This window comes from Cibotium barometz, chromosome 26 (assembly GCF_041138505.1).
Source record: "Cibotium barometz isolate CiBa-2024 chromosome 26, ASM4113850v1, whole genome shotgun sequence".
NCBI classification, from domain to species: Eukaryota; Viridiplantae; Streptophyta; class Polypodiopsida; order Cyatheales; family Cibotiaceae; genus Cibotium; species Cibotium barometz.
The window spans coordinates 3,772,178-3,787,706 of NC_141071.1; the positions used below are offsets into that span (position 1 = coordinate 3,772,178).

Genomic DNA, 15,529 nt, shown 5'->3' on the forward strand with positions numbered 1-15,529 from the left:
ACTTTCCCGTCTGCCTATAGCTCTCACAGCTACCAAAGGTGTTGCTCCAAAATCAAAGAGATGGAAATACTCTTACCCGTGTACTACTTCCTTGCTTGGCTTGTTCGTGCCTCTTGCTTGTCTCCTTAGCTCTCACATGAACCGAAGCTCTAATACCATAAAGAGAATGCGGGGAAGAGGAAGAGCTTTCTTGCAAGCAAACATGTACACGCACAAGAGTGATGGATAGCTAAATTTTCTTCTATCTTCTTCTCTTCTCTACAACCATTAACATAAAGAGATAAGAGTACTTACTATAAGAGAAAGGACTCTCCTACTATAACTTATAATGGTCAGTTCATAGTGTAAACCCGACTATATGAGGTCACGCTATAACTATGCCATACTCTAGTAATCCAAATGACTATCACACAGCCTGTCATCCACTATAGCTGCATATTAACCATAATCTCACCAACCATGCCAATGACACAAGTGCAAAAGCTATCACCCACGCGGGTCATCAATGTCCACAGCACTAGTTGAGCTCGATATCTCTCCTTGAATATTTAATCAAAGAATCCTGGACTTGGGGAATAAGATCTAACCTCACTTTGAACCCACATAAAGATCCCTCATGTAAACATTTCGAAAGTCTCCTTAGTCTACATAGGACTTCTAGAAAGATACTTCTCTATTATATATCCTTCCACACTTCTCCGCATGCTCTCCACACACCATCTACAAGCTTGGCATGTTTTTGCCATCTTATTTTAATAAAGTTACCAAGACAAGAAAGCATAAGGCCCACTTTTACTTCCACATCACTAGACTAAACAACCATACCACGGTAATTATAGAGCATACTTGTCATATTTACAATGTGCACATCGGCACATGAAATAAAACCTTAGGAAAGCCGTTGGGCAATCATTCCATTAAGGGGTGCAATCTTCTTGAACAATCTTCCACTTTATTGTCATTTCAAAACCACCAAAATATATACAAAAGTTGAAAATTAAAAAATATTCAATTTTGATGTCACAATACCATCCTCCTCCTTAATAGAAAGCAAAGCAACCAATGTGTGGTTATACAATGATACCATCCTCCTCTAGAGAGAGAAAGAAAGAAAGATGTTATTAACATCTACAAAGGACTTGAAGGGTCTATGAGACCAAAAAGCTGTTACATGTGATCCATGAGTAAACTCGATGTCGAGACAACACGAAAAAAGTGAGAGACTAGATTGCCGAAAGGATAGACAAGGTCAATGTACTACATAGACCTTACGCGTACAATAAGTAAGCGGCAGAAGAACCCACATGTGTCCCGACTCATAATGTATTGTCCTCCTCATGGACCGTGTACCTGGCCTCAAAATCAACCACCCGTGGGGCTGCCTCTCGATATTGCTGAAGCAAGTCCTGGATCTAGAGCTGGCAAGTGGAGGATCTGGGTCGCTCGGAGTGGGGGAAAAGTTCTATTAACGTCTAAAGAAGGCCAAAATGGCCTATGAGACCAAATACATAAGTGAGCACTATGAGACCAAATACATAAGTTCTATTAACGTCTACAGAAGGCCAAAATGGCCTATGAGACCAAATACATAAGTGAGCACTATGAAGGTCTTATGCCAAATCTCTGATCCAAGAAAAGAAACATCAAACCACACTAAAAAAGAAGTCCTAGTGTTCATCTACTATGCCATATTGACTACAAGACTGTCGGGGAAAAGTCAGCATAAAACCTGGCCTCAAAATCAACCACCCGTGGGGCTGCCTCTCGATATTGCTGAAGCAAGTCCTGGATCTAGAGCTGGCAAGTGGAGGGTCTGGATCACTCAGAGTGGGGGAAAAGTTCTATGAACGTCTACAGAAGGCCAAAATGGCCTATGAGACCAAATACATAAGTGAGCACTATGAAGGTCTTATGCCAAATCTCTGATCCAAGAAAAGAAACATCAAACCACACTAAAAAAGAAGTCCTAGTGTTCATCTACTATGCCACACCAAGACTGTGGGGGAAAAGTCAGCATAAAAGGAAAATGCTTCAACATTTCTTGCAATAAAGAAGGGTTACTTAAATGGCTTGTCCTTATCTCCACACAACAGTTCAGCATTTCTTAAACAATACAATCTATGTTTAACTCTCAATTGGTGTTTTATATCTAGCAAAAAATACCTGCCAAGTGATAAAAGATTCAAAAGTTCTGTCACGATACACACAGCTATAAAATTGTTCAGAGTGAAAGGGGCTCCAGCTTGTTTACTTGCGATAGCTGCACCGATGCCCACTGCAATGCACACAAAGCTAGATATCATGCCTAGCCTAAGACTAAAGCTTCATGATTTGAAACTCTTTCACACAGGCACACATGCACGCGTACACTAGTCTCACTAACAAATTTTGATGTTGTGTAGATATCTTCAAGTATTACATCAATGCTTTCTATCTCTTCAATCTTTTTTCTCCTATTGTCGTGCAAGAACATGTGTGAAGGGAGTAGCCTTACCCTCCCATATTGATGAAACAGGGACTATATTCCTTTTGTTTGATACCTACCCACACAGGCATTGTACTTGCAGCCTATCCTAAGCAGGGCCCAGGCATCAGACTCAAGTCTGTATGTACCCTACAGGTAGGTAGTTACCAGCTAACAAAGAGATCTAGCAGCCAACAAGCTACAAGGCAGGCACTTACACTTGAATGTTGCTAGACATGCTTTGGATAGTAGAATTCGTTCAGGTAGTTGACATACCAAGTAGGGCAATACAATCGACAGCAGTTAACGTGAAATGTACAGGCTGTCCATCATCTTGGAGAAGCCATTGTGGAATATCTGCACCAGTACCACAAAAATTACAGTTAGCTTTTATCCCAGACATCAATGATGCTTCAATTGTAATACTAGGAGTTTCATAAAGATATTCAGCCATCTTTTCGCTGACGTAATCAAGTGCTCCTCTAGGATGCCTCCCCTGTCATGCCCTTTAAAGTTTACAGCTGAGTCTACATAAGCTGACCAATCTATGTTCGGAATCCATACTGTGTAGCATACCCTCTAAGCTGGATGCTTGAGAGCAGCTCCCACCAATCTATACATGTGTCATTGACAAAAAACATGGGCTCCGTCTGTGCTAAGGATTCCTAGAGCTCATCCATATCCTTTCATCGTGAGTTTACATAAGCTGACCAATCTATGTTCGGAATCCATGCTGTGTAGCATACCCTCTAAGCTGGGTGCTTGAGAGCAGCTCCCACCAATCTATACATGTGTCATTGACAAAAAACATGGGCTCCGTCTGTGCTGAGGACTCCTAGAGCTCATCCATATCCTTTCATTGTGATCTATGCTGGCCGCTTATGGAAAAGAGGATGTCAGGTGTGTGGTTCCTCTATTGTTGTGGATGCTACATAGCTTATGTCCCTCCTCTAGATGAAGAAGATATGCTTTCCAGCAGGTCACTTTTGAACTAAACAAAAACCTCACTTATGCCTCACACCTCGCCAAAACATAATAAGAAGCAAGTATGGGATGGGATACAGAAGGTAGTGGTGCTCAAAAACCTTACTGATTTTCCATGAGAATGACTTTTTATCTGGTAAAATGTAGCGCACAGGACCAACCAAGTTGCTGGCTACAGCGAGAGATCCAGCAAAGCCCAGATATATAGAGATAAAGGTTCGCAAATCAAGATTGGGATAAAACCGGAGAAGACAATAGAATCCAAAAAGCGATACTGAACACATGATAGGTACTGCAAGACCCTGCTGGAATGACATCTTCTGAGGAGGGCTTCTCTGTAAACTGCAGGTTCAAATCATCAAAACAATCAGTCAATTAAGCCCGACCAATCTGCACACACAGACACACACACGAGCACCCACATAGGCATGCACTAACAAGCAGCACTTCATGTGCAAAACCTTAACACAAGTGCACCACACAACTCTCCCATTTGTGTGTTCGTACATGCACAAATAAACACATGCATGCCTATACACACCTATGCATCAAACTTCATAGGCTAAGCCCATGAAAGATGCATGTAACTATATGAGCATGTCAAGGGAAGGAAGCTACATCATTACGTCAATCTCAAAGAAATGTACATTTTGCAAGTATGGTAAGCATAGCAGCCTCCAGCATAGGTCCACTACATGCATTACCCTCAAAAATTGGATGCATGTGTCATGCTATGCTACAAATTAGGTTTAGTTTACGTTTAGGCCATTTGTTGGAATTAGGGTTAGGGTTTTGTATAGAATCGGTCCATGTCATGAGTCGTGAGTCCTAACATAAAAAGGAATAAAAGAGGTTGTGTGTGAATGCAATTAATGCAAAACTCAAATTAACGGAGCTATGTATGCCCAGAAGGTGCTAACAAAGAAAGGAGAGCATCAGAAGACTTGTAGAAGCACTATTATATACAAGTAAAACTTGTGTTAGCTCCGAGAGCCCAATCCAAGATATACAAAAGATCGAAGTACAAATGGCTGACTGGAACTAACAAGAGATCTACACTCAGATAGAAGCCCAAGTAGATGGGAATCACTGCTAGTCCCCAAACACTGGGTCTTGTTGTATTATTAATTGGGTTCAGGAACCAGTGCCAAACATAGTTTTCAGCCAAAGGCTAATTCAGGACAGCCTTCACAAAAGGCTAAAAATGATGCAGGCAAGCCCAAGAAAAAGGGCAAATGTCACTACTGCAAGAAGCCAGGTCATTATTTGAATGAGTGCAGAAAAAGGCTTGCAAAGGAGAAGAAAAAGGAAAGCGGCATGGCTGTAGATTCTTCTTCATCACCTGCAGGGAAAGATGATGCATCAATAAATCTTGTTCAAGATGAGTGGACTTTCCTTTGATGCATCATTAGAGCATATGTCTCTCAATGTCAATGAAAGACACGACACATGGTACTTTGACAGTGGTGCTTCTAAACATATTACCTCACAGAGGAATTTGTTTTGAAAAAAAAAAAAGGATAATGTGATGCCAAAGGTCTCCCAATGTAGTGTTTAGGACTAAGGGACCGTCCTTGCACAAATACGGGCAATGCATCTAGGGTGATAGGTTCAAGGACTCCTCTATAGATCAATATGGCCCTGTCAAACTTATGGTTGCCCCTGAAGGCAAACGGATAACATGTGCAAACAACTCTTCTTATTCGGTTCAGGGTGTTGGTGAGGTGATCCTCACAACAACAAATGGTGCAAACTTATGTCTTCCAGATGTATTGTATGTGCTAGGAATTGAGAAGAACTTGTTGTTCGTCTCCTCTTTTGCTAAAAGAGGATATGCGGTGAACTTTGAGGACGACAGATGCCTAGTGAAAGACCGTGATTGTACCATGGGTTATATCAGCTTGACAGGTTTGACTCGAGAGAACATGATGCTCATGTGGTTACTACTCTTACATCTTGTTGAGATTCAACCTCGATGTCAGCTTGTGCCAGCTGCACCATGTGCTGGCATTGTTAGGTAGGAACATGTGTGAGACATAAATGACCACGTCCAGCTGGTCATAGTGTGTGGACATTAGCTAGGGTTAGCTGTGTGTGGACACAACACATAGTGTGTGTTGTGTATTATGGATTATGGCTTTATGCATTGTGTGGGAGGGGAGATGGCTTCTCTCTATTGTTAGGGTTTGCAATATACATTAGGGTTTGCTCCGGTGTGTGTGTCTCCTCTCCCTCTACCTGTTTTTCATCATGGTATCAGAGCCTGGTGCTCTCTATTAGGGTTTATGAGTGAGTGAGAGAAGAGGGAAAGGAAGCCGTGAAGAAAAGCTGTGAAGCTTTCCATTGATGCTGTGAAGCTTGGAGCACACCGATTTCTATCAAATCTAAGAGCTTGGCCTACCGGGTAAGGACTACTAAACACTCTTGAGCGGATTGCAGGTGATTCAAGCACAAATAAGGCAAATCAGGGTTGCCCAAAGCAAAAGAAAATTCTGGTTTTTTGCAAGCTTTCCATGGGAGCTTGAAAGTGGTGATGTATTGTGAAAATAGATGCAATCTGGCAAAGGAACATGTATGTGACAAGGATTAATGTATTGGCAACTCATGTGCAAACCCTAAATTGAATTTGGAGCCAAGTTGGTGCATTTATGTGAGAGGAAAATCACTGGTTTGAACCCTTCACAAAAACAGAGAAATGATGCTCATTGTGGATGCAATTAAAGCTAGGTTTTTACAAAAATCACTCAATTGATGGATTGAGTACATGCCTAGGAGTATTGGGCACCCATATCTATCTTCAAACAACTCTATGAACTCATCAATTCTTCTCAGAGTAGGCGGCGCAGCATATCATGAGGAAACAGAGCAGTTTTTCACCTTTTTGCTAAGTGGAGACCAAAAATCAAGTCTTGTGTTTGATAAATTCCAAAATTGACTTAGCAATTGTGTGGTACATACACTTGAGAAGGAAGCTACATGATTGGTTGAAGCAATTATGCATTATGGAGCTGGAAATGAGCTGATTAAACGGGCTGTCTACTGTGATTAAAAGAGGGTGATTAATCGGCTAATTACTCTCTCATCTTAAACAATTGATCTAATTCCTTTTACATGGAGTTAGTAGACATCAATGCTAAGCTAATGAATGCCTCGTCTCTCAATTTGGACAAGAATCAAAGGAATTAGAGCCATTTTACTACTGGTCTTTTCTAGTTTTACTGGTTTTTCTCAAAATAGAGAAGGGGATTTGATAAATTTGGTATATACACCCCTTGGTTGGTGTTGATATGCAACATTGAGCTTGTTTAGGTGTCAATGCAAGTTATCCACACTTGATTGAACCACTACATTGCAATTTGAAGCCTTGGAAAGCACGCCAAAATAGGGTACCTTGGACTGCGTATGCCAGTTCATTTTGGATGCAATCAGTTTGATTTTCTACATCAAAAGTGAAGTTTGTTGAGTACTTTTGAGTATCTGAAACACTTATTAGAGTGTGGTTGAGCTAAGAAAGGCTCGTTTACAGATTTGCACGTGTGCGGAAGGTGCATTTGCATTGAGCAAATATGTCAAACAACCCAGTACAAATTGTGGGTGAGAAGTTGGATAGGAAGAACTTCCAAGCATGGAAGTATAGGATCAAAAGCTTTCTGAAGAGAAAAGGTTTTTGGAATCTTGTTACAGGTGCGGAGCCAGAGACGGAACTACCCCGACAACCTACACAGCAACAGGTTGTAGCTCATAAGCAATGGTCAAAAAGAGCATACAAAGTTTTGTATTACCTGTCTATATGTATCTCGGATGCTATACTCATACATATACATGATGCTGAGAATCCCAAGGATGCATGGGATACATTGGTAAAGCTGTTTGATACAAATACTAGTGCTCGCAAGTCTCAGTTGAGACAACAGATTCATAATGTGAAACAGAAAGGAAGGAGCATCCATGATTATGTACAAGAGATAAAGAAGTATGCAGATGCATTGGCAACAATCAATGCCCCCATGCCTGATGATGATTTGGTAGACATTACCTTGCGTGGTCTTGGCAAGGAGTCTCGGTTCGTAGGATAGGTTTACCAGATTTTGATGAGTTGGTTTCACTCTTGCTTGTTGAGGAAATCAAACTCAGTGACTCCTTTCATGATGCATCTACTAGCCATGATGATAATGGCAAAAATCAGGCTTTCTATTCACAAAGGGGATTTAGAGGCAGGGGGAGATTTGCATCACGTGCTCGTGGTAATGGTCGTGGATGGCAGGACAGGTCACCACAACAGAATTTTCAGCCTACATATGGTGCTAGAGGTGGTCGTGGATATACACCTGAGAGAGGCAGAGGTAATCCTCGTGGTAGAGGATGTTGGCAAGGCCAACAAACATCTATGCAAAATGTGGAATGCCATTATTGTGGGAAATTTAGTCATATGGCACGTGATTGTTTCCGCAAACAAAATGATTTGAGAAGGGGTAGAGCACAACATGGTGGACATTATGCACAACATGGTGGAAATTATGCAAGTGGTGGAAATTATGCATCAAGCAGTAATGATGGCAGCGCAAATCACTTGTTTGCCATGAAACATGTTGTGGGATCTATGATGACAAATGCTGAAAGTGATGACACTTGGTATATGGACTCTGGAGCATCAAACCATATGACTTGTCATGGCGAATGGTTTGAGCATATGAAGCCTATGGATGTGAAAGGCTATGTGGAGACAAGAGATGATACCCAACATGCTATCACACATGTTGGAAGTGTACCATTGATTATGCACATTGGTGAAACAAAATCTATGGCAGATGTCTTGTATGTGCCTTCTATTACAAAAAGTTTGGTCTCGGTTGATCAAATGATGGAACATGGATTACAAGTTCGTTTCAACGAGCATGGTTGCTTCATTGAGGATTTTAAAAATGGATGTAGAGTTATTGCCAAAGGCAAGAAAGAAGGCAGGTTATTTAAGTTGGATGCTGGGATTCCTGAGTTGAAATCAGCCATGTTCTCTAAAAGCCGAAATGTGGTACAGGACATTGACATGTGGCATAAAAGGATTGGACACGTAAACATACAAAGGTTAAAGAACATGCAGGCAAGAGGCATTGTTAGTGGGCTGCCTAGATTCAAGTATGATGAGAATATGCATGTTTGTGATGCCTGTCAGTTTGGAAAGCAGGCGAGGTTGCCGTTTCCTAAAGAAGGCAACATGAGTAGCAGGCCACTTGAGATAGTTCATAGCGATGTATGGGGTCCTGCACAAAACCCATCCATTAAAGGCAACTTGTATTATGTGACATTCATTGATGATTTCAACAGAATGATTTGGATTTACTTTCTCAGAGAGAAAAGTGAAGTGTTGGGAAAGTTTATGGACTTCAAAGCTTTTGCAGAGAAGCAAAATGGCTCTTGGATAAAATGTTTGAGGACAGATGGAGGTGGTGAATACACCTCACATGCTTTTCAGCATTTCTTGAGAAAGCATGGCATAAGAAGGCAGTTAACTTGCAGGTATACACCTCAGCAAAATGGTGTTGCCGAGAGGAAGAATAGAGTCATTTGTGATGTGGCCAGGGCAATGCTCAATGAAAAGAGCATGCCATATTATTATTGGGCAAAAGCGTGTACCACAGCGGTGTATGTACTTAATAAGACACCCACAGCAGCCATACATGGAAGTATACCAGAGATGCGGCTTACAGGTTTTAGGCCAGACATTAGACATCTCAAAGTGTTTGGTTGCATAGCTTATGTACATGTGCCTGACGAGAGAAGGAGGAAGTTAAATCCTAAGGCAGAAAAGTGTGTGTTTGTTGGATATGCACAGGATCGCAAGGCATATAAATGTTACAATCCACAAACTAGGCAAGTGGTTATCTCACGAGATGTGGTGTTTGATGAACTTGCTAGTTGGTACAAAGCAAAGGATGAGGGTGTCATTGATTCTCTTGATGTTGATGTGCATGTGAACTTGCCACAAGCAAGTTCTATTTCTATGTCTGGGCCAGCAGAGTCTGAGAGTAGCACTATACGTCCATGGTCAAGACGCTTGAGGCATGAGAGTGTGAGCACTGGGAGTAGTGCTGTGGATAAAGGGAAAAAGAAGGTTGAAGGAATTGACATTACAGGTTATGAGTCGTCAAGTTTAGAAAGTTTGAATGAGGAACTTGGCATACCAGTTTTACGCACACATGGTGCAAGGCAGGATAGATATGTGCCTCCACATGCTAGAGTGACAGGTGTTGAGAGTGATCCGCATGCATTGCGGAGATCCCAAAGAGTCAAGTATCCAGTTGTGACATATCATGATTTTGCTATGCATTACGTATATATGACCTCTTTGGTGAAGCATGTGGAACCTACATGCTATACAGAAGCTATTGGGAAGCATGTATGGGAGAGAGCAATGGATGTTGAGATGGATGCTTTGGTTCATAATGAAACATGGGATTTAGTTGCCTTACCACAAGGCAAAAATGTCATTGGTTGCAAATGGATTTACAAGGTAAAATGTAAATCAGATGGTTCCATTGAGCGACATAAAGCGAGATTGGTAGCTAAGGGTTATGCACAAACCCAAGGCTTGGACTATGATGAAACATTTAGTCCAGTTGCAAAGATGGGAATAGTGAGAGCAGTCATTGCTATGGCTGCAGCAAATGGTTGGGAAATGCATCAAATGGATGTGAAAAATGCATTTCTAAATGGTGATCTACAAGAGAAAGTTTATATGGCACAGCCATAAGAATATGTACATCCGAGGTATCCCACTCATGTATGCAGATTAAAGAAAGCATTATATGGTTTGAAGCAAGCATCTCGTGCTTGGAGTGATAAGATAAGCCAATATCTTATCTCCCTTGGATTTCAGGTTTCTTCAGCAGATTCTTCACTCTATGTGAAGAAAACAAATCATAGGATTGTCGTGCTTGTCATCTATGTGGATAACTTGATTGTCACAGGAGATGCTACAGATGTTATGCATGTCAAGAAGGCATTGAGTGGGCAGTTTGACATGAAAGACTTGGGTGAATTGAGATATTTTCTTGGGATTGAAGTGATCAAAGCCCATGCAGGTACATGGTTAGTGCAACGCCAATATGCATTGGATATGTTGGCAAAATATGGGATGACAGGGTGTAAGCCAATGAGTACACCTTTGGAGCAATGTAAAGCTGCAGGAGTTTTTGGATTTATAGCTTATGCACATGTACCTCAGCAATTGATACGTAAGCTTGATGACAAAGCAACTAAGTGCATATTTGTGGGTTATAGCAATGGCAGTAAAGGCTACCGTCTCTTAATTACCTAATGGACAGCATTTGGGTGCTCCAAATCAGTCCATGATAAGCTCATTACAGCTCAAAATGTGGAGGAAGCAGTGGAGCAAGAGCGGACAGCAACGAAAGAGGCTAGAGTTGTGCATCGTTGGCTGCTCCGTACTTTACAGGAGAGCAAACTTTCAGCTCCACTTGGTAGCAAGACTCGGGCAAGTTCACGTAATGCAAGAGAACACGCAGATGTTGCTTGCATAAGTACACTTTGTGATGCAAATGAGCCAGATTCAGCCAATGAGGTGATAGCTCAAGGGGTGAAGATGTTTGCCTAGAACCAAGAGGTCCTGGGTACGGGCAGCCCTCATGCTCTACTTCAGTAGATAACAAGTTTTCTACTTCAGTTCTTTTACACGTGTGTTTCTTTGCAAGATCTATTTGCTATTTTTTTTTTATTTACAGCCATTCTTTCAAGGTCATGAAAGCTGATTAGCTTGTAATTTGATTAGTATGAGTTAATTATGATTAGCTATTCACATTGGCCTATATACCATGGCCCCCTTTTCACACACACTTATTAATGTCCACCCTACTTGGCCTTTGGCCCATAAGTGTATGTCCCCACTTATACTTGACCCTTTGGCCCATTACAAGTTATGCTTGGCCCTTGGCCTGATATGTACAACTTATATCCACCTCTTCATTAGAAGGTTATTGAATAACTAACTAATCCATTGGAGGACCTTTCAAAGGAGGCCTTAAGGAAGCATCATGATAAGCCTTGTTTGGTCCAAACTTCACCCTTTCATCCATCCTCCAAAAGCTTGCTAATGCTTTGTTCATACCCCCTTTAGGCCTTTTTAATATGTGGTAACCCCTAAACACTTCATTTGGGTGCAAAATCTTGACTTGAAAATTTTTCAGAAATATACTCCCAAATAAAATTTAAATGAGCATATTGGAACTTATTTTAAGAGGTTTTCATGTTCATTTACCCTCACCACAAATAAAATTTAATGTACCTTACCTTAACTTTATTTCTAGATAAGAGCGGATTCACACGCATTTACCCTCACCACAAATAAAAATTAATGTACCTTACCTTAACTTTATTTCTATATAAGAGTAGGTTCACACGCATTTACATAATTACAAAGCTCTCCTTTGCGGGTACCTTAGCATCGCCAAGAAGTCCTATGGTCATCGCCAAGAAGTCCTATGGTCATACGATAGAACTAGTGGTCTTTGTACCCACTCGAACAAATTAATAAACTTCAAGTGGAGAATATTTCACTCAAGGATATTATTTGGAAATTCATCTCTTGACCCACCTAGAAAACAAATCAATCCTATAAACAATGACCACATGATAAAAAGTAATTATTGTGGAGGTGAAAGCAAAGACAAAACAAGATTTACACAAGAACATCAAGCAAAATCAAGACAGAGGTCCCCCCTTGGTGCTTGCTGAAAGAGTGCACAGAGCGGAAGCAAAGTGGCACTAGAATGTGCTGAACAGAGAGTGCAAGAGAGAGAGAGAGATATGGAGAGAACTATGCTGAATATACTGAAGCAAAACAGTCCCAAGAAAGAGACATAGATAATCTCATAAGTGAGGGAGCAAAATATGTACAAGACTGAAAGAGAAAAGAGAGAAAAGAGAGGCCAGCACCCACTATTTATAGTAAAGGAATGCTGGCCGACTGGAGCTGCAAAACACGCCGATTGGAGCTATTGGGAAATTGCCGACTGGTAAATGCCAGAAAGGCTGGGAAAAATCCTAGAAAAATAGTAGAAAAAGGGGTGGCTAGCCCACAAGCAAGGGCCATGCAAAAGAGACCAAATGGGTACCATAAAAGAGCAGAATTTGGGGATGAATATGCTAACACCCCCTCTCAGCACCAGATGCTGAACAAACTCCGAGAATCCGAAGAAGAGGAGCCAAGGAAGCCTGAGAAACCCTCTTGGTGAACAAATCTGCAGCATTCTCCACAGAAGGACAATACTCCAAACGCAAATCTCCAGCAAGAACCTGTTCATGAACATAGTGATACTGAATCTCAATGTGTTTCGTACGAGCATGAAACACAGGGTTCTTGGCAATGGCGATGCAACTTTGATTGTCACACCAAAGAAGAGTAGATCCTGTAGGAGGACAGCCGAGCTCCTCTAATAATCTCCGCAACCATATCGCCTCACATGCAGCATACCAAATTGCACGGTACTCCGCCTCGGTAGAGGAAAGCGCCAAAGTAGGCTGCTTTTTACTCCTCCAAGAAATGGCTCCAGACCCAAGTGAAAAAACACAACCAGTGGTCGAACGCCGTGTGTCTGGATCTCCAGCCCAGTCTGAGTCAGACCATCCAACAAGAGTGCGTCCTTGGCCATAAAAGATGCCAAAATCCAGAGTGCCACGCAAGTACCGAAGAACTCTGAGAGCACACCGCCAATGCTGCTGACAGGGTTTGGATGAGAAGGAACTCAATAAACTGACTGCGAAGCATATGTCCAATCGGGAGTAGGTCAACCATACCAAACAACCAATGAGAACCCGATACTGTCCATGATCAGTCCCTGGAGAAGCATCAAGTGAAGAAAGCTTCTCACCACTATCCATAGGAGAAGATATTGGTTTGCACCTAGTCATCTGAAATCTGTCGAGAATCTCTGGAGTGTACTTCCGCTGAGAGAAGAAAATGCCCTTCTAGGTTTGCCAAATCTCAAAGCCAAGAAAATAATGCAAGAGGCCAAGATCCGTCATTTCAAACTCTGTCTCCAAGCATCCATAACAGAATGGATCCGCATAGAATAAGAACCTATAACATAGACCACAATGATAACAATCAACCCCCTCTCAAGGAGGATATAAAGGTTCGAATCCACGTGAGAACAGCGCAAGCTTCTGAAAGAACTCATCAACCCGCTGGTACCAAGCCCGCGAAGCCTGCTTTAGACCATATAAAGCCTTCTTCACCCGGTACACATGATCCTGTTTGCTCAGAACAACAAATCCTGGCGGCTGATCAATATAAACCTCATGTGTAAGCTCTCCATTTAGGAAAGCCGACTTGATGTCCATCTGGAAAACAGGCCATCTATGATGTCCTGCAAGTGCAAGAACGGTGCGAATGGTCGTCATCCGGGCCGTCGGAGCGAAGGTCTCATCAAAGTCGACACCAGGGCGCTGAGCATAATCCTTGGCAACCAACCTCGCCTTGTGCTTGTCCAAGCTGCCATTAGCTCGGAACTTTGATTTGAAAATCCAACGCACACCAATCACCTTACGCTGTAGAGGCCGAGGCACCAAAATCCAAGTGCCATTCCGTTCAATAGCATCCAGCTCTACCTGCATAGCATGACGCTCGGGCTCATGTGAAAGAGCCTCGTCTACAGAAGTGGGATCAGAAGGACCATTAATGATAGTAGACATAAGAGCATAATTAACAAACATGTTGCCCTCATGAATTTGTTTCCCTGTAACTCTGGAAGACTGCCGAAGAGAACCAAGCGAAGGAGCAGAAGGAAGCTCACGTAACCCAGAATCACGAACTGCCTGATAATACCAACCAGGTATGTACAGATCTGCTCGAACTCACCGGAGGAGGAGCAAGGTCATCATCATCTGACTGAGTATCCTCAGCTGGAGGTGTAACAGAAACAGCGGGAGCAGGAGAAGGAGGCGGAGACAGAGGTGAAGGAAGAAGAAGCTCACCACCCCCCTTTGAAAATATAGGAGTCTCATTGAAAACCACATCACGGCTCACAACAACTTTACCGGCTTGAGGATCATACAGACGATATGCCTTGGACATAGTGCTGTATCCGAGAAAAGTCATGCGCTGAGACTTTGAGTCCAACTTGGAGTGGTGCTCCTTAGGCACATGAACATACGCCGTACACCCAAATATCCGGAAATGAACAACGGAGGGCTTCTCACCATGGAAAGCCTCATATGGAGTTTTGTCAGGAAGAGCAGCAGTAGGAGACCTATTCTGAATGTAGACAGCAGTGGAAGCCGCCTCAGCCCAGAAACGTCGAGGTAATGAAGAATGCTCAAGCATAGCACGCGCCATCTCCATAATGGTCCTATTCTTCCTCTCGGCAACTCCATTCTGTGATGGAGTATATGCTCAAGCATAGCACGGGCCATCTCCATAATGGTCCTATTCTTCCTCTCGGCAACTCCATTCTGTGATGGAGTATATGATGTAGTAAGTTGTCTCCAAATGCCATGTGTCTTGCAATATTGCTGAAACTCTTGGGATGTGAACTCACCCCCTCCATCGGTCCTGAGAGCCTTGACCGAGTGACCAGTCTCTTTTTCCACCTCAGCTTTCCAATCACAGAAGTGCTGAAAAGTCTCATCCTTGGTCTTCAGAAAGAACACCCAAGTATATCTAGAAAAATCATCCACCATCACGAGCATGTACAATGCCTTACTCAAAGACGCGGTACTCATAGGACCACATAAGTCTGCATGAATGAGAGCAAGTGATGTCGAAGATCTGTGTGTTGCCTCCTTCGGGAAGGCGGCTCGATGTTGCTTCCCCTGTAAACAAGAGGAACAAGCAGAAGACAGAGCCTTGATGGTCAATAATCCCTCAACCAACCCATCCTTCGAAGCTCGCTGCTGCAGAAGCTGATAGCTCAAATGGCCAAACCGGGCATGCCAAAGAGCAGAAGAAGCACCAGAAGAAAGCAGAGCGGTCAACTTGTAGAGACCACTATCTTGGACTCCCTAAGCCAAGATGCTACCAGTCGCCTTATCACGAATGGTAATCTCATAACGAGAAAAGATCACCTC

The 15,529-nt window shown here is 42.4% G+C and overlaps 1 protein-coding gene across 5 annotated transcripts in view; it reads right to left on the reverse strand.

Moving 5' to 3' along the window:
• The window catches only part of LOC147623585 (signal peptide peptidase 2-like), a 110,903-nt gene that overhangs the window by 60,977 nt on the left and 34,397 nt on the right, over window positions 1-15,529 (reverse strand). For all 5 annotated transcript variants that reach the window (XM_086820163.1, XM_086820162.1, XM_086820161.1 and 2 more), the window contains 3 exons: window positions 3,555-3,790; window positions 2,741-2,821; window positions 2,164-2,275 (listed from right to left, as the gene is read on the reverse strand). In XM_086820163.1, the coding sequence (XP_086676289.1) occupies window positions 2,164-2,275; window positions 2,741-2,821; window positions 3,555-3,790 (429 nt within the window). The remainder of the gene's footprint in view (window positions 1-2,163; window positions 2,276-2,740; window positions 2,822-3,554; window positions 3,791-15,529) is intronic.